Here is a 27032-nt window from a genome sequence, read left to right as displayed (position 1 = left end):
CCCACCTTGACTACAGTAGCCAGCTCAGGCACTTCCTCAGCAAAGATGCATCTCAACAACTACTTTCCTCTAAAACAGCACTGTCCATTATTAAATGTTTCATTTTTAAACAGTCAGGATTTGTCTACACCCAAAAGTTGAACTGCTTTAATTATACCGGAATAGTTAAAGAGATATCACTCTTCTCATGTAGACATAGCTATATTGATATTATGGTGCTTATACCGATTATTCCCATATGGGAAAGGTATAAGGATATTATATCATATTATGTATAAGGCACTTTCATACCTGCATAATTACATCCACATCAAGGGTTGTAATGGTATAAACTATACTGGTAAAAATAATCACACCTCTTACCCACGTAGTTTTTGTATGGGTATAACTACGTGAAGACCTGGCCTCAGTAGTGACAACCGTGCTCCTCCCCCAGAGTAATGTGATAACTAATTACATTACTCACAGCCACCAAGGAATCAGTGATGAATCACAAAGTGGATTTGGCTTGATGGTTTTCCTTTGACAGATGCTTTGTCTGCCTCCTGTTTTCTTTAGCCTATCGCTTTTGAGCCCTTTCTGATGGCCAAATCTTAAGGTCTTTAATCAGCTTTTCCTCAGTGCTTCCTCAAAAGGGAGTGTGGGACTGAAGGAAAACTGAGTAAAAAATGAGTAAGGACCACAAGGGTCTGGCCTTCTGTTTGGAAACTGTGCCCCAAAATGTCTTCTCTGCCTGTGCTTCTGAAAGGGAAGAAAGCCCAGCAGCTGCAGGTGTGGGGAAATAGAAAGGGAGTACTCTGAGGTGTTGTTCCATTCCTTTCTCTGCTCCATAAAAGGTCCTCCATGGATTCTCTGTCAGGTCAGGAAGTAGGTGGGCTCTGGGGACAACAGCTGTGCAAGGCATCATCTTCCTGCCACTCTGCTGGGATTCCATGCTTAAGAGAATGCAGACTGGGTCAGCATTAACTTAGGCGGTTCCTACCTGCGTGCTCTGAAAGACCCTGGCATGAAAAGAGGCAAGAAGTTGGGTGCAGGTGAAGCAAAGGGCCCGATTCTCTGTTGCTTAGCATCCTGCACAGTCATTTTCACTCATGTAAAATGGGCATAATACACTGCTAAGTCAGAATTCTCCACTCACTCACACTCATACTATCCTTTTGCGCTCACTTTGCCCAGGTACAAATGACAAGTTGCATGACAGTGGAGAATCGAGCAGTTAGGACAGAAGCTTGGATAAAGAGCAGAGAAACTGAAAAGCCATTGTGCTAACTGCAATTAAACATAGCCGGTCTTTTCACAAGGCTGCTCAAAAACTCCAATTCTACTTGTATGTGATGCTTGTATTTCCACCAAAAGCAGAGTCACAATGCTCCCCAAAAATAAAAGTGGATACATGAAGTCAGGGAAAGATACTTCAGATTCATACTGTCAACTGAAAAAGCAGCTAATATCTAATGAACATTTTCTAAGTGGATGACAAGGATAGTTAGTGCAAATTCTCCGTGGCATTTGTTAAGTGGGACAAACACCCTATGTTTCACCCATCTGGATAACTTTCAGACAATTCAGAAGAGCAACTCTGTACAGAGTATCCACCAGTAAAGTGGATATACGAGGCTGAAGTCATGCCCGGGGTAACCCTCTGGGATTCAAGAGTTATACCCAAAGCAAATTTGACTCTTTTTCTTTAGTCTAGTGCAAAACTGTGAAATTTTTGTTAAGAAGTAACATGGTGAGAAAAAGGCTTCTGAAAACAAAGCTAGATCTTCATTACCAAGACTAGGACTGCAAATGAAAAGATAGCTGAAAGCCTTCTAATCCAGTCATTTCCAAGTGTAACAAATTTGGGGATTTAATAAAGCTCTTCACTGAAGGAACTGGAGTGCGTATTTATTTATTTTGGTCTTCCAGAAGAACTTATAGAAAATTCCCGTGAGAGTCACAGGAGGTGGCAATGTCCCATTTTTCAGATACCACAAACTCTTCTCTCTACTTGAGAAGTCAAAATACTCACAAAAAACTCTGCCTGGAGTATGAAAGGATCTAATGCTTTCTTGTGTAGCTCCTCTGCAGTAAGAATATTTGATGCCGTTTGTAGGTACTCTCGGGCTGATTGTTCTCTTGGTGACATCACATAGCCGAAGACTTGCTCGGAACAGCCTGGGGTACACATGTCCAGTGTGAGTGAAACATTTGAACCTCTCCTGCAAAACACAGCCCCAAGTGAAGACATCAGTTATGAAGGCTATGTGAAACACTCTGCATTAATTAAAACATGTTTTCCCATTTGGCCTTTATCTGCTTTCCTTGAGACAATGGTGCTTTTGATGGTGCAGTGAAGATTTTGGAACTCTCAGAGCTTGTCTAGAATAGAAACAACTGACTTGTTGCTGACAACAGGTATCAGCAATAGGCGCAGCTGAATCAGTGCTAAGGCAGTTTAGCAGCAGGCATAGACAAATGTGCAGCACTGGTTCGCTGCATTTGTTGCTGACTCCCACTGGTCAGGAAAGGGTAATTTTTCTGTTGTAGACAAGAGCTCAAGCAACTAGTCAGGCTATCACTGATGTGGAGTGAAGGTATTGGTAGACCCAGGCCAACATTTTCAAAACTCGAATGCCTAAAGTTAGGCACCTCTACCAATACTTAGTCACCTGAATAGAAGTGACTTCATTCTCAAAGATGTGGAGCAGGAAATTCCAGGGAAGCTGCAGTACCTCTGCAAATCACATCACATTTATTTAGGTATCTAAATATGTAGCGAGCTACCTAGCTTTAGGTACAATATTGAAAATTTTGGCCATAGTTTTCTTTAGGCCAGATTCTGACTCGTTACTCATGTTGAATTCCACTTTATCATTAAACCACTTTATTTCAGTGGAACAGCAGGAAGGATAACATGTTATTCAACGTGAGTTCGGGTAGGAAAATCTGATCCATTAAAATGGATCATCTTTCTGCTTGAAGAGCTTTTCTCTCCATTAAAATATCAACAACCCCTACAAGGGGAAACAACCTCAAGTCCCAGCAGGTTAAAAGTAATGATAAAAATGAGTGCCATGAGTGTAGAAATGACTAATTTATACAGGTTATTCAAGTAACAGAATGATAGAGCCAAAATGAAATTGCTTGTAGATGTAGTGATACCGAGAGATAAGCTTTATCACGTCCCCTGAATTTATGATTGCTGATTGATTTTAGATTAGTATCTGTTCAATTTTAAAAGGCTTCACAAATTTCTGCCAAGTTCACACGTAACATTCAACAGTAAAATCCAAATGCCACCACTGAATCTGTGTTAAAAATAATACAACAGGCTGATTACTAGGACCTAGTTGTAAGGCTTTGTACAACTATACAGCAGATTTATGTTTGCTTTCTCCTTTGGCGGAGTCTGGGGCTACTGTGGAGGCAGATGCCTTAGCCTCAGGAAGTATGTATATTTGTCTGCCTCAAGGAAGACAGGGGCAGAAGGAGTTGCATGGATCACTGCCCTTTGGCTAATTAAGGAATGGCGCTGATAGTCTCCAAAAGAAGTCTTGCCCAGCTCTCTGTCAGGACAGCAGCCACGACACAAAGTCAGAGGGGAATGGTCTTGGATGAGACACAAAACTGAGGCCCTAAACACTTACAGTCATGGAGTATTAAATGGCACTTTTCAGAAGAGTTTGGCATGTTTACTCATATCCTCCTCAAATCCAGTTCATACATTTATGTTTTGCCTAATTAAATTCTCCTCTGCTGTTTCAGATAGAAACAGTATTCTCTTCACTTCCCATCCTACAGTATTGTGCAGCATTGCTGTGAACTGTGAAGTAACTGTCACACTCCACCCCAGAAGTGGCTGTATTGCTGTGACAGCTCAAGTGACTTGGTTCTTTCAGGATGGGAAGATGCTATGCAAACATATTATTAATATTCCTCCAGGGATGGAGGTGACTCGGTAGAGTTCCTTCCCCATCTCAAGAACTAGCATTTAGTGCCATATGCCTTTAGATACTTGGGTTCTTTTCTCCAGCATAAATGGTTCGGAAAAGAAAGCGGTGGAAATATTTTGAGCGGTTGGGAGAAAGGGTGGATAGATAATTCAACAAAATAGCATAAAAACTAAGACTGACAAACACTTCCTTGCTCCGTGCTACAGTATAATCCACATCTGAAATAGAGATTTGCCTTCCCAAGATATGTTTCTGTTGGGAATAAAAGGTTATTTTACATCCCAATTGTACATATTTCTCCTAATGAAAGGATTTCAGTCAGTCACTTCCTTCCTTCCCAACTGACAGTTTTATTATTGCCGCAAAAATCTACATTGACATTAGCTACTTCTAACAAACTGGAATAGTTCGTATCCTCCTTACTGGCTATGTGTCCCCTGACAAAAAAGCAGCGATGAGTTTTTTTATATAGAGATGCTGTAACAATTTGTATAGTGGGGATGCTAAGAGCCACTGAACCAAACTGTAAACCCTGTGTATGATGGAAAACACTTCAAGCCAGGGCATGCACCAGCACCCTCAGTACCCCTAGTTCCAGCACCTATGTGTTTACGAGTAAGTATGGACAGTAATTGGGGACAGCAGAATGCACAAGTGACCGTGTTGTTATTTCACAGCCTAAACCTGCTCTTCCTGTAAAAAATGGCAAAGGGATCATTGATTTGGGTAGATAAGGGGTCATGCCCTAGGTCACTGGAATGTCACATTACAGAGCAAAGCAACATAAGGAGTTTGATGGCACACACGACAAACAATGCAACAAAATCATTAAACTGCGAGAGCAAAAACTACTCTAAACCCAGCTAGACGGAAACCACTTATTTAACCCCAATTTTGTATATCATTTAGCAACTCCCTGGAGCTCTGAAAAATCACTAGGTCAGACACACTTTAATTATCTGATTTAAATCGTGTGCATCCTGCTCTCAGCTTCAGATGAATGAATTAACTACTAGCTAGTGTCTCTGACAAAGCCTGAAACATGGGAATAAAGATGGGAGATGCTTACTACAGTAGCATACTTAAATGACCTTATTCTCATTCACGCTATCTTGGCCCTCAAACAGGGTTTTGCAGAGCTCCCCTGGATGGGATTTCCATCCTCAGGATCCCTCTGTTTGACTGACACAATTGATAGGAAAAAGGAGGAAAGAGAAAGAGTTACGGGCAGTGAAGAAACTGATAAAACTCAGGCTTCCGATGGCTGCAGCCCACACTGAGATGAAGAGAAAGGGGGAAACGATCTTTATCTCAGCCTTAGCTGCAGTGAACAGAAGTGCTGAATGTATTTCAATGTATGTGAAGGCAGCCCTGTTTCTCTCATAAACATGCACTTAGTCTTTAGATTGTCAGAATGAAACAAATAATCCTGGGGATGAAAGTCTCAGACATAATTCAGGCCAACTGAATGCTCAAAAACCTCTTCCAGACTCCCAACTACACATCCTGAAGTGCAAATACTTGTCGGACACCTGTGCTTTCCAAACAATGCCTCTCACAGCCTGAATTTTTTGTGTGACGGAAGTACAGAGCTATGGGCGAAAGAAAGAAAAATCTATGCCATGAATATCTGATATTCTGACATATAATCCTCCTTCCTTCCACTGTAAAGTTGCCCTTCCCCAGGAGTGAATCCCCTCTAGCAGAAACACAACTTCCCCAGCTGGTGCAAGCAGTAAATTAATCAATAGTGGGTCTATTAGTTTACAATCCAAAGAAGGTTACTGACTTGGGGAATGGCCCGTTTATAACACAATTACTATGAGTAGTCAGATGTGTGACAATTTATTTTTGGAAACGACCAGTCCGACAACAATGAAGAAATAAATGAAGAAATAAAGTATGGGAGAGCCGTTCAGTAGAAAAGATGACAGAGAGTCTTATATCAGGATCAAAGAGATTTTATAATATACAGTTACCATTTTCAGAATCTAAACAAAATAAACATACAGACAAAAATAAGAGGCTGACCAAATACAAATAGGTTTTCTAAAGGCAACAAACACAGATTATGAATGAGATTTGGTAACACTTGTACTGAAAGTTAATAATGATAAAACAAAAGTCACTATATATCTCATAGTTGTGACTGTCCTAGAAACAAAGAGCAAATTAAATAGCCATTCAGTCTAGAACTGATGTTTTAAAACAAAATACATTAATTTCATACAGTGAAACTACCAATTTGGTCCATTCAGAACGTCTAAACTCTATACAACTTGTGCCAAATGCCTTGCTCTCCATCAGAACTATCCTACCTTTCTTGCAATCCCACTGATTTAACTGTCAGAGTCGCTGGATCCGTCTCTGCTTTAATATCCATCACGCAGTCAAAGACCGGCGTCTCTGGCACTGGATCCAAATCTAGAAAATCATCCTCATTTTTATCCTCTGTCCACTCTGAGTACGTGAATGAAGGCTGGCGGCTCACAGACTGACGCCTGTCCTCTGGTAGGGGAAAGGGGGGATCCGGATGGGTTTTCACAAGATACCAAATCTGGAGGAAACAAAAACAGTTTTAAAACTATCTATGTATTTCCAGATTTTCTGTAAATCTAAAGATAGATACACCCTTTGAGCAATAATATCATTCATTATGCCCCAGCAAAATTGAATTGCATTAAAGAGAACAGGAGAGTTCCATACAAGAGGAACTTTCCTGTACAGATCACAAAGAATACACCTTTTCCTATTCTAATTCTGCTTCCAGGCACAGAGTGTTCCCTGTAGCCCATCAGGCTTCGCTCTGGAACACAGTGGAAGTATTCTATGCTTGTGACTATTACATACATGCCAATGTGAAATCACTGTCCCTTTGTTTAATTGATCAACTTTCACTGTGTTAACAAAACTCTGTTAATCTACAGATTATGACCTTCCCTGATTTAGATGCTGTCCATCTGGGATTTGGTTGGGTTTAAAACAAGTAAATACCAGTTTCCTAAACCTTAATCTCCGATGATCTGGCACCGTATCCCAAATTCATATCCAAACTCACATTTGTTTTTCATGAAACCCCCATTTTACAACGGTTTCTGATGGCTGTTAAGCGCTTCATAATGGCCTGCATCCATTTTCAGTTCAGTGATAGAAACCTCTTCTGCAATCTAATAATCTGATTTAAACAAGACAAGCTGTATAATAAATTCTGTTAAATTATGTGAAATAAATATGTTAAATTAAATGTCTATAGTAAAAGGAAGGATCGAGAATGGCGCAAATTTAAAGACGACTGTACCATAGGACCATTATGATCACCTAATCTGATCTCCTGCATACCACAGATCATAGAATTTCACCCATAATTCTTGCATTAAGCCCATTTCTCTGAGCGATACTGACTAATGCACAGGCACCAATTATTGCTAATATGTTTTGTTAATGAAACTTCATTGCTCCTAAATTAAGCCTACTGCTTCGCTCCCCCAGCGTACTGACTTTCAGTGGAAGTTAGGCCCCTCTGAAAATCCCAGCCACACTGGTTTACACAGATGCTGTGGCAGATTATATTGTTTGGGAACATTAGGTTGGATTTATTTCCAATTAGCAACAGGCCCTAGTGGCAAAGTCTGAGATCAGATCTGAACTTTGCCAAAGTCCTGAGATGTTTGGATCTGGGTCTTGGGCTGAGCCGGTCTCTACTGCACAGGGCTAGGAACAATCTAACTCAAACTCATTTGGGGTTAGGTCCTGCAAAGTGCTGCACTCCTCCTTTCGCATGCTGAGTGCCCTCGACTCCTTTTGAGTCCAGTGGGCGTCTGAAAGCACTCAGCATCTTGCAGGATAAAGCCTTTCTTGGTTTTCTTTATTTTAAAGGGACACTGTCAAATGTGAAAGTCGTGCACTGTCAAAAAATCAAGTTTCTTTCCTTACATTATAAACAACGACCTAGAATATTAACTCAGAGAGGATTTTAAAAGCCAATTTTCTTGTCACTAGACATACTTGTCATTTACTTTTGGCATTTCTCTGAGCTTGAACAATGAAAATTAATGAAACAAGTTTTCACTTTTGCTTATAGACAGCTTCAATGTTAGGTTCACACACACTAGCACCGCACTGCAATGTTTGGGTTACAAACACTGAAAGGGAACGGGCATCTGTTTACACATATCTGTTTACATGGCAATTATTTAAAAGAAAAAGTATGGAAACATTTCTATTGGCCTTATGTTTTAGAAAAACTTCGGGCCAAATATGAATCGACAGTGCCCTTTGAAGCTTGGCTTGACGCATGAACTCGTTATTATTTCCAAAGTTCGCTTTTGGAACTCGCAAATGCCACAGTTCTACGGACCTCTATTGCCCCCATCAGGGTGTAATGTTTGAGCACCTCCCAATCTTTAAAGCATTTATCCTCACCACACTCCTGTGAGTAGGGCAGGGATATTACCCCTACCTGTGAGATAGGGAACTCAGGCTCAGAGAGACTAAGCGACTTTCCCAAGGTCACAGAGGGAAGTCTGAGACAGAGCAGGAAATAGAATCCAGATCTCCCATGTCCTAGGTTAGCACTTTAATCAACAGATCCTCCTTCCTCTCTCAATTGAATGACAGCCCAAATTGTTATGGCGGGGTAGGGGGGGTCTGCTGTACACTGAGTATATTGATCAAAAATGCTCCAGCCTTAGGCAGAAAAGTGTGGGGGGGAGACAGAAAGGGGCAGATTCACTTTGGCACAGGGACTGAGGGGAGATGACTTCAGCCTTTCCTAATCAAGGACAGTTGGAGGCTGTTATGCACGCTGTCACAGTCTAGAACATATGCGCCTGTCATGTGAACACTTCCCTTCTCTGGCTGCCCCCCTCTGGGGATCTTGTGGAGTTGGTGCACAGTCTCCCTCCAAGAAAAACCAACGAGGAGTCTTTGTGGCACCTTAGAGACTAACAAATTTATTTGGGCATAAGCTTTCGTGGGCTAGAACCCACTTCATCAGATGCGTGGAGTAGAAAATACAGAGCACATGAAAGGATGGGAGTTGCCTTACCAAGTGGGAGGTCAGTCTAACGAGCCAATTCAATTAACAGTAGGATACCAAGAGAGGAAAAATCACTTTTGTAGTGGTAATGAGAGTGGCCCATTTCAAACAGTTGACAAGAAGGTGTGAGTAACAGTAGGGGGAAATTAGATTTTGTAATGACCCAACCACTCCCAGTCTTTATTCAAGCCTAAGAAGTTTATCTGCCAGATGGTTCCTTTGTACTCAGCATAGCAAGGGGTTGTATCAGCTACTAACCTGACCCAAAGAGATCATCATAGGGGAGAGAAGGGCAAAGAAGGTGGAATGGAGAGACCAAGTGAAATCTTCCCCCAAACCTCAGGAATATATTGTATATATGACACCCAACAAGATCAGCCAATGGGATTTTGTTTTGATAGTGATAATGTTTGTAACTTGACATTCAGCTGATGACCGGTGATGGAGCTGGAGTTTGTATGTACTCAGAAATGGAGGTTACTTACCTGTAACTGGAGGTTCTTCAAGATACGTGGGATACACATGTGCACCATGCACCGGAGTCTGGAATTTTTTGCAAGGACTGTCCACTGGCCCACACATGCCAAACAGAGAGCATAAAAGGTGGTTGGGCTGGTTTGTGTTACAAATACTGAAAGGGAATGGGCATCCATGCCTCTCCAGTTTCCCAGTCTTACTGCAGTTCAAACAGTCCGCAGCAGAGGGGATGGAGGACAGATAGTGGAACACAGAGGGACAACACATCTCAAAGAATCTCCAATTACAGGTAAGTCACCTCCATTTCTTCTTCAAGTGACGGCCCCTGTCCGTATTCCACACATGGGAGATTAACGAGTGGTAGTCAGGCAGCAGGTGGGTGCAGGGATGCAGAAGTGATAGTTGACTGTAGTACTGCTGTCCCCCCAGCTGCCTCCGCAGCTGACAAATGGACCAGACCATAATGTCTCATGAAGGTATGCAAAGAGCTCCAAATAGCTGCCCTACATATCTCTGAGAAGATACCATCTCTCAGTGATGCAGCAGAAGGTGCTAGCCCCCTAGTGGAATAAGCCCTCTCTCTCTAGGGAGGAGGAATACGAGCTAGTTGGTTACAAAAGGATAATAAATCTGAGATTCATTTTGAAAGTCTCTGCATCGATATAGCTTGACCCCTTGGGCTCTTGTTATGGAAACGAACAGTTTAGGTGCCTTTCAAACATCCGTTGTTCTTTGCAGTTGCAAAGGCCAAAGCCCTTCAGTCCTCTAGAGAATGCAGCTGTCTCTCCACATGCGAGACATGGGTTTTGGAATAAAATATTAGTAAGTGGATTATCATATGAAACCTGGAAACTACTTTAGGTATGAATGTAGGGTGGGGTCATAATGAGACCTACTCGTACCTGCTCAGGCAGTCCGCTGGGGAGTTTTGCACCCCTGGTAAATACACTGCTGACAGGGTTATGTGATGGCTAATGCACCGAGGGTGACTGCCTCTATGCACAGAGGGAGAAACCTCGCTCCCCCTGCTTATATAAAATATCACTGTCATATTATCCAACATCTGGATTGGATGAGTGGGAGGAAGGTGTCACAGGCTCAACAGACTGCCTGGAGTTTTAGTGCACTGATATGCATTCTGGATTCCCATAGAGTCCAGAAGCCTTGTGCCATGCGATTGCCCATGTAAGCACCCCAACCCAAGAGGGGGTCTGCCACACAGCATTAGTGATTTTGGAAACCCCTTCATGAAGGGGTAGGGCCACCTCAGGAGCTGAGGACATCAAACAGAGAGTCCAAGTGCTCTTCCAGAAGCCTCAGGTTGGAAGTGACCCTCTTCAAAAGTTCCTGGTGCACCTTGGGTGTCATCCTGAGGAACTGGGTGAGGGGGCCCCATGATAGCCTTGTGTGGCGACAACAAGGACAATGCCGGTGCCACAAGAACCTCCATTTCCATTGGTGGTCCAGCAGCTTGCTCTCCTGGGTCCCCCTGGACCTGTGCGGTCTTCCCACCCAAAGGCTTGAGCACCGGAGGGGGATGGGATACCTCTGGCCTCTCGGAGGCTCCCAACACCGAGCAGGCAGCCTGGGAAGGCTGGGCAAACCCCGACGGGTTCCACGGGTACCATGGCACTGGCCACTCCGCCTGGGGCCATGAGACAGGTTTCAATGTTGATGATCTAGGCAGCCCTGCAGGTATCAGGGCTTGTCCCGTGGGCAGGGAACCTCGCTCCAAGATGGAGGTATAAACAGAGTAGTCAGTACTGAGAGACCAGGACTGGGCGGAGCGGTGGCTCTTGTCCAACCGGTGCCGGTCACTGTGTCCCGAAGCCAACCTGTCTGAGTGAGATGGGCGTCTTGTTCGGGATCTCGAGGACCCATGGCTTTTGGTAGATCTGCATCGGACACCCAGCAATCCATGCCTCATGCTACTCAAATGGTACTGGGATGTCCAATGGGATCGGGAGCTAATATGGGCCGGTTGTCAGGAAGATCTTCCTGAGTAGAGCAACCTACTGCTTGGAGATGAACGATGATGGCCTGGCAATCTGCAATCTCTGATCCTTGATCAGTCTCGTGATCGGTACCGGGCCCCTGGAGACAGTCAGGGACAGTCCGGGAGTTCTTGCCGGGTGGTGCGTGTCTCAGAGGGTCTGTGCCAATCTACCGGCGAGGTACATCTCAACTGGTGACCCCGCTGAGCCTGCCTCTCTAGTCCTGAGGTGTGGTGGCTGCGGGCAGGCGAACGATGGTGGGACGCCCCTCTCGATGACGAACGGTGCTGCTGAGGCGGGGACATACGCATAGGTCCCAAAGCGGGTTTTCCCCCAGACCGGGATACTGCTGGAGCTGGTGTGGGTGGCATTGGGAGCATCAGGATCTCCTGAACTGCTTGAAGGGCTTCGGGCATCAACGGCACCTGAAGCTGGCAGGGGCCCACACCGCTATCCGGAGTCGCAGGCAAGGCATGGGATGGGCTGCACTGCTCAACGTGAGCTGGGGCTTGACTTCCCGAAGGGGGCGTTGAGCTGCCCAGCATAGGTCATGGCTTGCCCCCTGCCCTCTCCTTTCTCTTATGGGAGGTAGGAGATCCTCACAGTCTTTTTTAGCTTCTTGACCGGAGTCGTGGAGGGCGACCAGTGCCGGTTCGTGGAAGGTGCTTGCGGAGCACTGCGTACAGAGGCCGCAGTGCTCGGTGCGGAGTCGGACCGCTGCTCTGGTGCCGGAGTGAGTGCCGACTCCATTAGGAGCGCTTTCAGACAGATATCGTGCTCCTTCTTCATCCTAGGTTTAAAGAACTTGAAGATGGGCAGCTGGTATGTGGATCGCTGATGGACATAGGCCGTTTGCAGCAATCACAGGGCTTAAAGCCTGGGGACCAGGGCATGCCCCATCCCCTGACTGAGTCCCGTTCAGGACTAATGAGGTGTTTGAGGACTAATGAAGTGTTTGAGAACTACTACTAAGGGTAACTAATTAACTACGAACTATATTACAGGTTTTCAAAATTTGTAAGAACAAAGAATGGAACAGCGCTACCCAAAGCAGCGGACGTTCCAGCACCATCAGCGCAGCAAGAAGGAACTGAGGGTGGGGGAGCCGGCGGTGTCCCTTATACCGCGCCATGGGGGTGCCTCTCCAGATGGCACCAAAGTCGGTTCCCTACGGATACTGCTGAGGGAAAAACTTCTGGCACTGGTGCACGTGGCAAGCACACACATACCTAATATGGAATGGACATGAGCAAGCACTTGAAGAACAGTAGCATTTTTGAGGGGAGCGATTGCTAGGGAGTTGGGGAGCCTCACTCATGCAGACTGACCCCTAGCCTCTTCCAATCAGTCAGGCATATCTGCCCTGTCCCCATGTGTCCCTGCAGCCCCCTTCCGCCCATCCCCATGTGTCCTTGGCAGGGAGTCATCTCCCACACTCAGCAAGGCGGGATAAGGAGGAAGTGGATAAGATGACTGGGACAGAAAGGGCCCAAACAGATAAGGGAACTGCACTGAAGCAGAACAGGCTGTGGTAGGGTCTCAGACCCTGGAGGAGTGGGTGCTTGGGGATCTGCAAGGCAGGTAAAAAGAGCTATAGGGGAGACTGGTAGCTACCGAGCAGGCTCTGCAGAGATCCAAGGAGGCCCTGCAAATAATGGAGAGGAACTCAGAGTTCCAGAAGGACCAGGCACGGTAGGCTAAAGAAGAGAAGGAAAATATCTGTTTCCTCTTGTGGGCAGTAGAGCAAGAGAGGGACAACCTGTGGGTGCAGCTTAGCACGTGCAGGGCAAGAGGCATCCCTACCCCCAAGGGTTGCAGGCTTGAGGGTAAGGGTGTGTAATGGGGCATCTGCCTCACACTGGCATGTAGGGGGTTAGTAGATCCCTAGGGAGGCTGTGCGGGAAGCAGCCAATAGGAGAGAGTTGTTTGGGGCAGTCAATCTGGGCCCAGCAGGCCCATATAAGAAGAAGCACAGGGCAGAGCAGGGTCAATCACTGCCTGGAGCGTAAGGAGGGAGGACTACTTCCTAGCAGGTGGATGGAAGCTACCACCATGGACAGAGCAGTGCTGGCAGGGAACGGGGGAGTGAGATGGAACTCCTGGCTGACTGCTAGGACTGACATGATGAGGCCATGAGGTAAAGAAAGTGCTGGGACTGTGGAGAAGTGGCCCAGGAAAATGTACTGAGAAGTTGGAGGGGACGTAACACATGGCTGCTATCTACAGGGACCCTGGGTCGGGACCCAGAGTAGCAGGCAGTCCTGGTCCCCCCACTCATCATTGGGGAAGTGGCTGGACAGTTGTTCTAAACCCCACAAGGGGAAAGCAGAGATGGTGACACAGCTGGAGGGCTGTGTCATGAAGAGGACGCCCTGGAGTGATACGGGTCAGAGGGCAGACGTGACAGCAAGAGAAGCACCATTGGAAGAGAGTGTACACTAATCCCCAAGACGGCCAGCAGGGGACACCAGCGTGGTGACTGAGCCCCCGTCACACAGCCTGTTAAACCAGAGGCTCTGGACTGCTTTGGACAACAGTACCTGTGTACCAGCCAGTGCCTGTCACCTCTGATGCCACTGTGCATGCTCTAACCCATTTGTGGAGCTGGGGCCCTCCATATGCTAATGAGCAGCCTAAACTCCACGGTCACAAGCTTAACACTAAGGGCTCTCCGCTGTGCCTTAAACCCATGTTGGAGGTGATGTGGAGCCAGCCCAATTCAGGAAGGCAAAATTCCTCTCTGAGTCCCCCAAACCACTCACCGCTACAACTTTTCAGTTGCTCTCTGCTGCATACCTGTCCCGCTGCCCCCTCTGGGATGTCTCTGCCAGGGCACTTGTATGGAGCCGTTCGCATGCTGCAGGCACCACAGGAAACATGAACGTGCCCAGTCACTGCACAGAGGCAGTGTGTGTGTGTGCATCTGTAAATCACCTCTGCAGAGGGCCCTGCTCAAGGCCTAGGCAACTCTTAAGCATGATGGACTCCTGTGCAGAGCTGACCAACCAGGTAGGGGTGAGTTTGTCAGTGGTTCAATGGGCTGGAAACCCAAAGGAACACAAGAACTTGCTTTAGAAACAAAGGCGCTTTCCTCTAGGCTGAAAAGGCATGTGGGGAATAAGGATCATGAAGAGACTGGAGGAAATTACATTACATTTAAAATTAATAGAATTTTAACTAAATTAATAGATGATAAATTCATCAAGTCAGTTTGGAAAATCGTAACCCTGGTTTTAAGTTCTAGAGGCTTTTGTGCCGGCCTTTTCTGCAGGGGTGAGTATCAGGGCACAATCTAGTCCTCAGGTAGTGAGGGAAGCCTACTGCACCACTTACAAAAGCCCCAGTCACGACCCATTAGGCTAGAGCTGGTCCACGTCCACAGTTGAGAATCACTGTGTTCGGTAACATTGCATCACAGCCAGGATTCCCAGGAAAGGGCGTCATAACTTACGCAATGAATAAAGACACGTTTTCTGGAGTTATGAACTCTAATATTCCATAGGGATGAGCTGGGCTCTGGATTTCAGGCAATCTTTAATGTGCACACAGAGCAGACAGGACCTCAGTTTTGAAGGTGTAATTTGTAAGATACCCCCCACGCGCAAGGGCCTGCACTCAGTTTATGTACCATCTTGCAGAGAAGGAAGAGCTGAATAAACCTTGCTTCAGGAGAATCTAGGTGCCCGATTTGCTGTTGCGCTATAGAGGTGCTACTACAAAGAGGCCACAGGGCAGACATGAGGTGCACTCTTCTGGGAATACCCCCAGTGCAGGGACCCTGTACGCCAGGTGCACAGTCAGCTTTGCCAGATCTTCGTTGCCTCCACTGCAAACAGGGGGTACTCTAGGGCAAGCGTGGGCTGGAGGTGGGAAGGTTGGACTAAGGGCAAGAGGAGGCATGTTGGGGCAGACCTGGACTTGGGCAATATGACCCCCTTGCCTATGCCAGTGAAGCAGGGGCATAAATTAGGGCAGCCCCTGAATAGGGGATGCATAAGTTGCCTCCCCTCTGTCTGTGACTTTGACACTAGCATCAGTGCAGGGATGGATCAGGCCCCAGAATTTTAAAGATCATCACACTCTCCCTTTCTGTCTTTCTTGGGAGAACAGTATGCAGGATTCTTTCTTTGGTCAAAACTAATCTCATCATAAATGCACTTCTCCGTCTGGAAAACATCGCCTTCTAGCCTTCGTCCTATGCAAATCCCTTCTAGGCAGAGATCATGGTTAAAGAACCAGAAAAAGCAATCGGAAGAGCCTAGTTTGAGAGGAGACTGGGGGGAGATAGAGAAAAACCGACTGATAAAACTGTCATTCTCCTACAAGCTGGGGTTCTAGGAACACTGCCAAGCTCCACTGTTTGCATTATTTTCCCATTTCTTGGTAAGTAAGCTTTTTATTTCCATGATGCTGTTCTGCAAATGCCTGTAACAGCAGATTTGTTCAAACTGTAAAACCCGTATGACCTGGCATGAGAAGGAGTTGCATTGTGACTTGTCTGTGGAGTACTATGAGCAAACAGTGAAATTCAGCCCAGTGCAGTAACCCTGCACTGCCCATTATTCACAGCCGACTTGTAGAATTCCCATTTAGTTTATAGTAAACCAGGAGACTCTGTTTTGAAATTGCTTTGTTACACAAAAGTCCCAGACTACTTCAACACATTACAGTGACTGCATTGGGCCAACTTCTGCTCTCCTTCACACAGGTGTAAATCAGGAGTAACTCTAAGCTTAAATGGAGTTATTCCTGATTTACAGCAGTAAAAATGAGATCAGAATTCTTGCGCATAGTGAACTTTTACTTAGAGTTAACTCATGTGATATAAATGACTTGACTATAAAGGCGCCCCATAACGTTCTAACACACCTACAAACGGGTTAGATACACTTCCCTAGGGAAATCGCACCCTTGTTATTCTGATTTACCTCATAATGCAGCTTGGAGTGTTTCCCTGTAAAACTGCCTTAACTTCACACAGTTCATAGAGAAGATGAAAAGTCCAATTCTTGTACTTTAATAAGTGCAATTGCACCACTCGTCAGAAGTTTATTATTTGATCACACAATACACCTGGCTAAAGAACAGCGGCATCAAAAAAGTAGAAAATTACACAGCCAGGCTAACCTCACTGCCCACACTAGTGATCAGAATAATGGAGGTATTAACACTAATTTACTGTGCTTTCTGCATGCTTTTAAAAAGCACATTCAGCCTGATACATTAAGCAGAACCCTTCAGCAGTATATTGCCCCAAAGTGAACTTAACGATGGTATACACTGCATTACAATGCTTACTCATGCACACCACATGCATGTTAACTGTTGTTACCTCCTGGGCAGTCAGAAGGTATATTACAGAAAGGGCACAAGATCATAGTCTATCAGCATTTCCATATTTGTAAATGCTATTTTCAAGAATTTCATTCCCTATCTCCAATATAAAAATATACTAGGGCCTTGGCACCCTGCGGTGTGTGACTGGAGTCCCCTGAATCACAAAGACTTCTTCCTAGATTTTTCAGGCAGCGCATGCTTTCATGCCAGCTACACCATCAGTGGAGACGGGCAGGGTGCTCTCCCTCTGTTCCCAGCTGACTGAGAGCTAACAGAACGTTAACGGTAGGGACGTGATTGATCTTACTAAGCAGGTAGGGCCTTGACTTACATATATAGGTGCATACAGCCCCAAATTTCTTCAGTGCTATGGGACCGCTCCCGTTGCCACTGCAGTTAATGGGTGCTTTGCAATTGACTGCTAAGGAAGTAAGATTAGATCCTTCTTTTGCTGGACTCCACCCTCCTGTTCAATGTAAGAATACATTCTCCACCTGCGCGTGGAGGAAATAAAGGGATCTGATGAATCACCATTCATCAAGGAAACCGAACAGGGGAAAGTGCACTCCACACTTTTGCTACATAAAGTGTGCAGTAATTTGTGGAAATAGCCCAAAGGTATTATTTTGAAATCAAACAACTCAGAGTAAATGAGACACCCTGTAAGAACACATTGCAAGAGGGTGTGAATCCATTTAGCACTGTTCAATAAGAACATTGGATTTCTAATACGGTCGCTTACCAGAGTTCCTATGAGTAACAATCCTATCGAAACTAAGGACAGCAGGAAATATAACATCGCAATGCTTCCAACTCTGGTCAGGTCCTGTGAAACAACAGAAATGACAACCACTCACAGAGCGATTAAGGGATAGGACATAAGGGAACATGTGAGAAACTCTACTTATTGTACCTGGTATTCATTTCACAAGTTTTTTTATAATGCCATGTTTCTTTAGCATAAACTCTATGATCCAGAAACCTTGGGTTTTTTTACATGTTATGTAAAGTGCTATGTCTATTTACAGCACCATGAGCGAAATCCATGCCTTTGCACGATGTGCTATCTGCAGGTCTTAAGTTGGCAGTAAGTAGTGCATAGGCCTCATGCTGGCCCTCTGCACAGGGGTGACTTTCACTCAATATGATAGTCAATAATGGGAACAAAATCCCAAACTCCCAATAACTTCTACAGGAGTTTTGCTTGAATAAGGACTGCAGGATTTGGCCCAGTACGGAAGTGCAAAAAGATCAGAGATGAAATCCTGGCCCCGCTGAAGCAAGTGGCAGAACTCCTACTGACTTCAATAAAGCCAGGCTTTTACAGAATTGGCTCATTAAGTACAGCTAAGGAGATCCATGCTGAAGAGTCACTTTCCTGAACGTTAGCAGATTGTTTCCTCTTTACTGTTTTAAAGCTTTCTTTTGCAAGGGAATGGTGTTGTAATAAATAATAACCAATGATATGCATGAACATCTGTGCGTATGCAAACTTGTAGTATTTTTTTAAACTATTTATTTAGGAAGTTTTAATAGGTTTACAAATTCTTGCCATGTAAATACCAGAAACAAAACAACCACTGCAATAGTTAGCTTTTGTTAGAGAGACATTATATGGGAATATAGTAATCAGATCTTTCTATGTAACAGGATGTTACCATATTACAGAGTAAGCATCATTACACTACCTATGTCATTTTTAGTGATTTTATTAAACTGAGTGAAATCTCTATGTACACATATTTAACAGACCAGGTATGTCTACCAAATGTTTCTATTCAAAAATTGGAGAGGAGTGCTGGGCTTTTTTGCAGGCGAATGTACTTTCAGACTTGTCGTCTCATTGTGCTGCATTCTGAGAATCACACTCCTCCATACTCAACCTGCTTTATGTTTACTTTTACTTAAAGTCATGTAAGTCAGGACATTTCTGGGCTGAACAATTAATTTGTGATTGACAAATTACACTGCAAATAACATGCAGATAATTTAAGTGCCTCCTGCTGCAGGAGGAGTTTTGATTATGCACAATGAATCCAACTGAGAAAAAGTCATATAAAAAGCACTTGTCTATAACAAACGAAAGGCCAGGTAATATCCAAGTTCACAAACACTGTTCAGGGAACACTGAAAGCAGTCTCCACTGTACTTTAAGCACCTGATATAAGCAGTCAGATCCCCTATATGCATTGCACAGCTACTACTAGAAAAGTTATGCACCATGACTCTGAACACCCACATGGTAAATATTTTTGCCTGATTTTCAAAGGTGCTGATCATTGTAGCCCCATACGGAGGTGACTATATGGCAATTGGCTGTAGCACAAGTCGACATGCCTGGGCTAGCTTTGGTATAGCTAGCATGGCTAAATATATCAGCAAAGATGCACTGGCATGGACTTCAGCATGGGCTGTACAAGCACGCTAGGGACCCTGGGTACATACTCTCATTGTTAGCCTGTGCTTTAGCTATGCTAGCTAAAGTTAGTGCAAGTATACCAGCCCATGCTGCAATCACATCTCTGACTGCAGTGTAGACACACCCTAAGGCTCTGTCTACATTAGAGACATTTACACCAATGTAATTATACTGGTAACTCACCAGATTAAGTCACACTGGTGTAAATCCTGCATTAGAGTGGTGTCACACGCTAGGAGTTTGCACTGGGGAGGTTTCATAGATATAGTTTTGCCAATGCAAATTTTTCTAATGTAAACACAGCCTAAAATGCTCTAAAAAATAATCAGGAGAATTACTTTTATTTATCATGAGGTTAATGATTTAAAACACATTTCTAATGAAATTACATAGGTTACGTTCATCTTCTCCAGTGGGGACGCATGGGTATAACCGAGGCCAGATTCTGGCCCGCTATGTTTCTAAACGAAGGCTGGAATTGAGTTGGTAAACTGTTCTGGTGAGTCTTGTGAGCCTCCATCAGCTACTGCAGAATCTAAGATATTTTATTTGCCTTCAGAAATTGAGTTCTAGCCCTTCCCTTATGGTGAAGTAAACCTTATGGGCTTGATTTTCCCCTGCCTTGCTCCCTATGTAATCTTTTACTTCTCTGTGAAGCAGGTGCAAAGGTCTTCATTCTGATTTAATAGCAGAGCCAAAAAGATCTGGCCTTGGATTTTTAAAGACTAATTCAATAGACGTTTGTTTCCGGAGAAAGTTCTTCTCCATTCCAGAGCAGATACACAGCACAGCAATCACCATGTTTTAATACAGTACATATTTTTATACATTTAATCCAAGAAGATACCAAAATGATTACTCAAGGCTATTGACCTTAGCCCTGCACTTCAATAGAGAGAAACAAGCAAACTTACCTCTCCTGGATCTGAGATGAACTGTTCAAATGGTGTTAGCAAGTAGGACAGCAGGTCAAAGGCATTCTGAGCTGTTGGGATTGTCCCGAAACCGCTGTACCATAACATCATGCAGAAAAGCTGTGAAATCAATCAGATAATACATAATAAGCATTCCTCATTAGACAAACATTCATTTTCATTTCAAGACTGCATAATTAACTAATTTAGTTCTCATTGATTTTATGTTGATCATCATTTTCACTTTCAGAAGTCAGGTATTTTCTATGCTGCAGCTTAACCAGAATAAAAAGACAGCGAGCCTGATGCTCAGCTGGTGTAAACCAGTGTAGCTCCCTTGAGCTCAACAGAGTGACGCTGATTTACACCAGCAAAAATCTGGCTAAGGGAATAAAGAGAGAGAGCATTTTAGGCTTCCATTAAGAATTCAAGAATATTAGAATGCATAAAATGCACAGTAACACAACTCTTATAAACGTATAAAGCTTTTGCTATATCAAGACAGATATACATATAGATATATACACATATATATGTTAATACACACAAAAAATTCATTTCAAGCAGTTAGGATTGCTACTCACAACATGGCTGGCACCAACCCCCCAAAACAAGAAAATGAAGAGTTAAGCCACCTACATGTACATACCCTTTACTCCTCCACACAGAAGCACAAACCTTACCATTACCATATCACATACCATGCACCACAATCTTAACTCTATCCCCACCCCACCCCGTTCGCACACTTAACCAGATTATTCTTCCCCAACATTATGGATGTTTGGTATAGCAGTTGGCTGTGTTGGGAGAAGGCAGTCTGGCAAAGGGGTGTTTGCAGAAGGGTGGTTAAAGAGGGCGATGGAAGGCTGGCATATGCAGAGGGGCAGAGTTAAGGTTGCGAGGGTGGCCTGTGATGCACAGTAATTGTAGTAATGATGAGTGTAGCACTGACTTCAATGCAGCTATGCCAGTTGACACCAGCTGGGAATTACACAACAACACATGACTGAAATCTCTAACAACAAGAACAGTTTTAAAAATTAGGGTTTCATGTTGATCTAGTTATAAAGTATGCTAGTGCCTTACCAATATCTGCAAGAGGGCGAACAAATATACACCGCCTCCTGTCGTTAATCCGTTCCACCAGGCAGCCCAGCCATGCTGCAGAGTTCTCGGTGAGGCTTTCTGGGATTGTTCCTTCCCTCTTTGCTGTCCTTGCTGTCCATCAGCTTCATCAATTGACTCCATCACTGTTGGCTTGGAGAGACCTTCAAATGCAAATTACATGTGCAGGGAATGAAAAGCAGTGTAACTCTGCAGCCGTCATGGAGGCTTTGAGGAATATTATCTTTGTAAAGATGTTGGTTACCTCTCAGTTCTGCATCCTTAAGTGCAGCTCGAGATTCAAGCGTCACACTCTATTAGTACAGCAGTATTCACTTACCTTCGTCAGAAAAAGTAAGCGTGGGTGGATAAATTATTTTTCTTTTATTTCTGTTGTAACGGAACCTGGGGCTTTGTTGTTAATAAATTCTCATTTACATTGCTGCATCTTTCTTTTCTTCTTCATTTTTTTTCTAAGGAGCCCTGGGTTTGGTTCCCAACTCTGGCCACTCACCTGCTGTATGATGCTGGGTAAATCATTTAATCTCTCTCTGCCTGTTTCCCCTCTTACCCATTGCCAGTCCTGTCTATTTAGACTGCAAGATGTCAAGACAGACACAGTCTGTTACTATATATTTGTACAGTTCCCTAGCACAACACAGACCTTGATCTTGGTAGCAACCTCTAGGTGTAGCAAAAGTAATAAATAGACTGGTCTGATTTTGCTCTGATAGCTGATTACTATTGGTGCAGTGCCATTGGCCTCAATGGAGCTATGCCAAATTACACCAGCCAACTGTCTAACCACAGAGTAGTAGCATTTTATCCCCACTTTGTATAGGTGTAACTGAATTCACAGGCTGTGAAGCAGCAAGAAATCAGGCCCACTAACGTCAATGAAATTACTCCTAATTTATACTGGTGTACATTAGTAGAGAATCAAGCCCAAAGATTACCCTGTGAACAAGACCATAGCCATGGCAAGAAATCCTAAGCCAAGCACACCAGCATAGGATAATGGCCACAAAAGGGCTATCATTGTGGTTTGCTAAGCTAAGATTCCTTCAGGATGCATCATCATTCATCATTTATTTTTCTAAAGATCCAAAAACTGCAAACTTTGGGACAGATCCTCAGCTGGTGTCCATTGGCCACAGCTCCACTAAAGTAAATAGAACAGTGGATCTACATCAGTTGAGGATCTGACCTTAAACACAGAAGATAAGACTTTATAGAAGCATGTTATCTCCCTTCTAAAACAGAATACTGTGTGGAGGACAGAGTCACAAGCTTCTTATTCTCCCTTATCTGGCTGTTCTTCTCCTATTCAAGTGAAGGACAGTGCGGATCTTATGGTGCCCGTTTGAGAGAACAAGAGATGAGCCCACATCAGAGGTTTTTAGGCATGTAACTCCCATTGAAATCAGTAGGAGTTAGGGAGGTGCTGACAATTTCCTATCAGATTCTCAGCACACTTAACGACTCACTGACTTCACTTCGAGCTAAGAGTGCTCAGCACCTGGCATGGGGTGCTCCACATCTGAAAGTTTCAGAGTAACAGCCGTGTTAGTCTGTATTCGCAAAAAGAAAAGGAGTACTTGTGGCACCTTAGAGACTAACCAATTTGTCACTTACATCTGAAAGTGACAGCCTTGTATTTCTCACATTAATAAAACTCCCATTGATTTCACCTAAAAGTCCTAGGTTCAAACCCTGCTGATAACTTATGTAGGGAGACAATATGGTACCAGAGAATGGATATTTTTATTTTCCAGTTTTCTATATAAAAACCTAGGAAATTACATACAAAATGTACGTTAAAATAACATTATGACTTCAAAGTCAAGAAGTCAGATGTTAGGAAATTCCAGAATTAAGGTCAGCCTTTTCTATGCAAAGAAGTTACACCACTCTAATTAAAATCAATTTTGAAAAAGTGTACCAAATGCAGATAAACCTATATAAACCAGTGGAAGCGTCCATGCAAGCTTTTGTGCTGATTTAACTATATCCATTTTAAAACACACCTTTAATTAACTCAGTGCTAATCTGTGTGTTGACCAGGTGACGACAGTCTTTAATTACATGGTCTCATTCCATTTGTTCTAGAGCAGTGGTTTTCAATCAGGGGCCCTGACTTAAATGAACTCGACTCAATATTTTAAATCCTCTCTGGAGGAAGTCCAGATTTTAGCATACAGAGCAACCAAAAGCACTTGTTCAGTAAGCCTGTCATGTGAAACTACCAAGAGACCCATTTCAGAAGATCAGACAGCTCGGTTCAAACACTGGAAACAACTTGGATAAATCCATATGTCCCAATTTGTGCATCACTTTATGCTGTAAGTCATCAAAGCAGTTCTTAAGCCAGTTTGATATTTAACTGAAAGCCAATGGAATTCCCTCAACACTCCTTCATGCAATTTATAATGTTAACTACAACACTTTGCTTCAGTTGGAGCCTAAAATAAAGAAGGGGAAGGGGATTTAAAGAAGAAATAAAATAGGACAATGATAATTATTCTAAACAAGAGGCTGGAACAGGCTTTGATTACTGTCTCAGTTGCAGAGAAAAAGAAGTTCCCCAAAAAGGAATCAATATGTATACCAGAGAGTTGATTTTCAGAGGTGCTGAATCCCCTGTCGTATTTGTTTTGACACTAAATTCCGTTTATTTGACACTGTCCTCACATTTTCAGTTTTCAATATTCTGCTCATTTTTGCACTGAAAACACCTAATGCCTCATAAAAGTTGGAGGGTGGAAGGAAACTAGAAGTTTTGATAGTTGTGTAGGGTACAGTTGAGACTTTCAGTACTCAGTGAATCTGCTTGGGATGGCAGCATATGCATATTGGCTAGATGTTCAGGCTAAAATGATCAGTGCTGAAATAACTAACAATGTTGGGATTTAATCTACCACCTTTAGGGTTTCACGGTTAACACCCTAATTGAGAGGAATGGGGAAGTTTATAGCTTTCAGAACCATTGTTTCAGGCTCTCTGCAAACACAGGAAGATATCACATGATCTGCTTAGACTTGGTTCCCTTTTCCATGCTATCTATGTCATCAGAAAGGGTTAGAAAGATTTTACCTTTTTAAATTAAAGTTCAGACTTAGAACACAATTCTGCAGCTGTGGAATTGTGTGACACACTGGAACCCTGAATATAGGATCTTACATAAATGCACCTACAGATAGAAAGTGCCCACTTACTTTTCTTCAGTCTATTGTTGGAGCAATATCTATCTCATCCCCTCCTCCCTTCTGAAAGGGAAAAACAAACAAACAAACAAAAAAGAAAAATCCCTTTTTAGCTCCAAAAATGAAAGACTTCAAATGCTTGGCCAGATGCTGGTGTGGTAGATGACAATCCAGAGATACCTGTGCTCATCCTTAAAACTGCCTTCCTTGCTATTAAGCTACCCCAGAAGTGGCAGTTTGGATGAAGCTAAGTGACCCAGACTTAGCTTCATCCAAACTTACCTTAGTAGGTGATTGTCCTCAGCACAGTATGCAGGCTGTGGAAGAGGTTCAGTAGTGGGGATGGCACGTGATCTCTGGGGAGATGTAGAAATTGTAATGTAGGGAAGTGGGCATTATCAGTGAATAAGGATAGGCACAAAGATGAGGTCTCACTCCATCTTTCATGTTTACTGATGCTAGAATTTGAGGCTGCTGTCTGAGATCATCTCTAATGACTAGCAAAGAAAGAAAACGTCAAGAGAAACAAAAGCCAGAATCAAAATGAACTGAGAGTCCTTTCAAGTAGAGGGAAGTTGCAGAACAACCTGAAGCCATTTAACAGCAGATCAAAAACCACATGAAAAATGAAATAATAATAAGGAACTCTTAAAGCCTTTCATTCTACAGGAGCCCAAATGAGTTTATTAAGTTAACTATGGGCTTTCAATGGGAAATGTGCAAGTGCAGCCACGAGACAAGTGTGGACATATTGCTCTAGCTGCCTATACTGTAGGAATCAATCCCCCCCAGTGAAATGCAACCATCTCTGGGGTGGAATATGGCAGATGAGCCACAGGGCGGAATAAGCTGGCCCAAAAAGGTATGCTTTTTTGAAGATGTGGTTAAGAGATTAAGAAATAAGTTTAGATTTGAAAATAGTGAGTGCATCTGCTGGTGGCATGTTCCCGCCCTCATTTTCTTCTTGTTTTATGTTGTCTCTTGCCCTCTTTCACGCATCTAGTTAAGTTCTCCCTTTCTCCTTCTGCTCTGTTCCGTCTTTCCCTCATCTCCCTAATGGCTGCTTCTTGGAGCAACTGCTCCTTGGAGCAGTCCTGGAACCCACAAAGGGAGAGGCAATTCTTGACTTTGTACTAAGTGGTGCACAGGATCTAGTCCAAGAGGTGAATATAGCTGAACCGCTTGGTAATAGCGACCATAATGTAATTAAATTTAACATCCTTGTAAGGGGAAATATCAAAGAAACCCACTGCAGCAGGGATCGGCAACCTTTGGCACGCGGCCCATCAGGGAAATCCGCTTGCAGGCCAGGCCAGTTTTTTACCTGCAGCGTCTGTAGGTTCGGCTGATCGCAGCTCCCACTGGCCGCGATTCACCGCTCCAGGCCAATGGGGCTGCGTGAAGCAGCGTGGGCCAAGGGATGTGGGAGCTGCGATCGATCGAACCTGCGGACGCTGTAGATAAACAAACTGTCCTGGCCCGCCAGGGGATTTCCCTTTTGGGCCGTGTGCCAAAGGTTGCCGATCCCTGCACTACAGTATCATTTAACTTCAAAAAGGGGACCTACCCAAAAATGAGGGGGCTAGTTAAATAGAAATTAAAAGGAACAGTCACAAGAGTGAAATGCCAGCAAACTTCATGGAGACACCATAACTGAGGCTCAAACTAAATGTATACTCCAAATTTAAAAAAACACACACAAAACAAAACAGTAAGAGCACCAAAAAATGCCACCATGACTAAACAACAGAGTAAAAGAGGCAGTTAGAGACAAAAAGACTTCTTTTAAAAATTAGAAGTCAAATCCTTACTGAGGAAAATAGAAAGGAGCATAAACTCTGGCAAGTAAAGTGTAAAAGTATTAAACAGGCCACAAAAGAATTTGAAGAGAAACTAGCAAAAGACACAAAAACTAACAACACATTTTTTGAAGTACATCAGAAGCAGGAAGAATGCCAAACGATCAGTGGGGCCACGAGATGACAGGTGCTAAAGGAGCACTCAAGGAAGACAAGGCCATTGTGGAGAAGCTAAATGAATTCTTTGCCTGGGTTTTCACGACAGAGAAAGTGAGGGGGATTCCTACATCTGAGCCATTCTTGTTAGGTGACAAATCTGTGCAACTGTCCCAGATTAAGATGTCAATAAAGTAGGTTTTGGAACAAATTGATAAATGAAACAGTAATAAGTCACCAGGACCAGATGGTGTTCACCCAAAAGTTCTGAAAGAACTCAAATATGAAATTGCAGAACTACTAACTGTGGTATATAAACTATCACTTAAATCTACCCACTGTACCAGATAGCTGGCAGATACCTAATATAAGACCTATTTTTTAAAAGGCTCCAGAAGCAATTTTGGCAATTACAGGCCAGTAAGCCTAACTTCAGTACCAGGCAAATCGGCTGAAACTATAATAAAGAACAGAATTATCAGACACATAGATGAACACAATATGTTGGGGAAGAGCAAACATGGCTTTTGTAAAGGGAAATCATGCCTCACCAATCTATTAGAATTATTTGAGGGGGTCAAAAACATGTGGACAAGGGTGATCTGGTGAATATTGTGTACCTGGATTTTCAGAAAGCTTTTGACAAGGTC

General features: G+C 43.7%; 1 protein-coding gene across 1 annotated transcript in view; it reads right to left on the bottom strand.

The window, feature by feature from the left end:
* The window catches only part of PTPN5 (protein tyrosine phosphatase non-receptor type 5), a 107802-nt gene that overhangs the window by 29780 nt on the left and 50990 nt on the right, over window positions 1-27032 (bottom strand). Inside the window, exons 2-6 of the mRNA XM_077820044.1 lie at window positions 21207-21388; window positions 20118-20237; window positions 17527-17610; window positions 6257-6495; window positions 2015-2204 (exon numbers count right to left, since the gene is read on the bottom strand). Coding sequence (XP_077676170.1) covers window positions 2015-2204; window positions 6257-6495; window positions 17527-17610; window positions 20118-20237; window positions 21207-21388 — 815 coding nt within the window. The remainder of the gene's footprint in view (window positions 1-2014; window positions 2205-6256; window positions 6496-17526; window positions 17611-20117; window positions 20238-21206; window positions 21389-27032) is intronic.

Source organism: Eretmochelys imbricata, chromosome 6 (genome assembly GCF_965152235.1).
Source record: "Eretmochelys imbricata isolate rEreImb1 chromosome 6, rEreImb1.hap1, whole genome shotgun sequence".
NCBI lineage: Eukaryota > Metazoa > Chordata > Testudines > Cheloniidae > Eretmochelys > Eretmochelys imbricata.
Note: the sequence above shows the minus strand (reverse complement) of the source record. Positions and strands in the feature narration are given on the sequence as shown.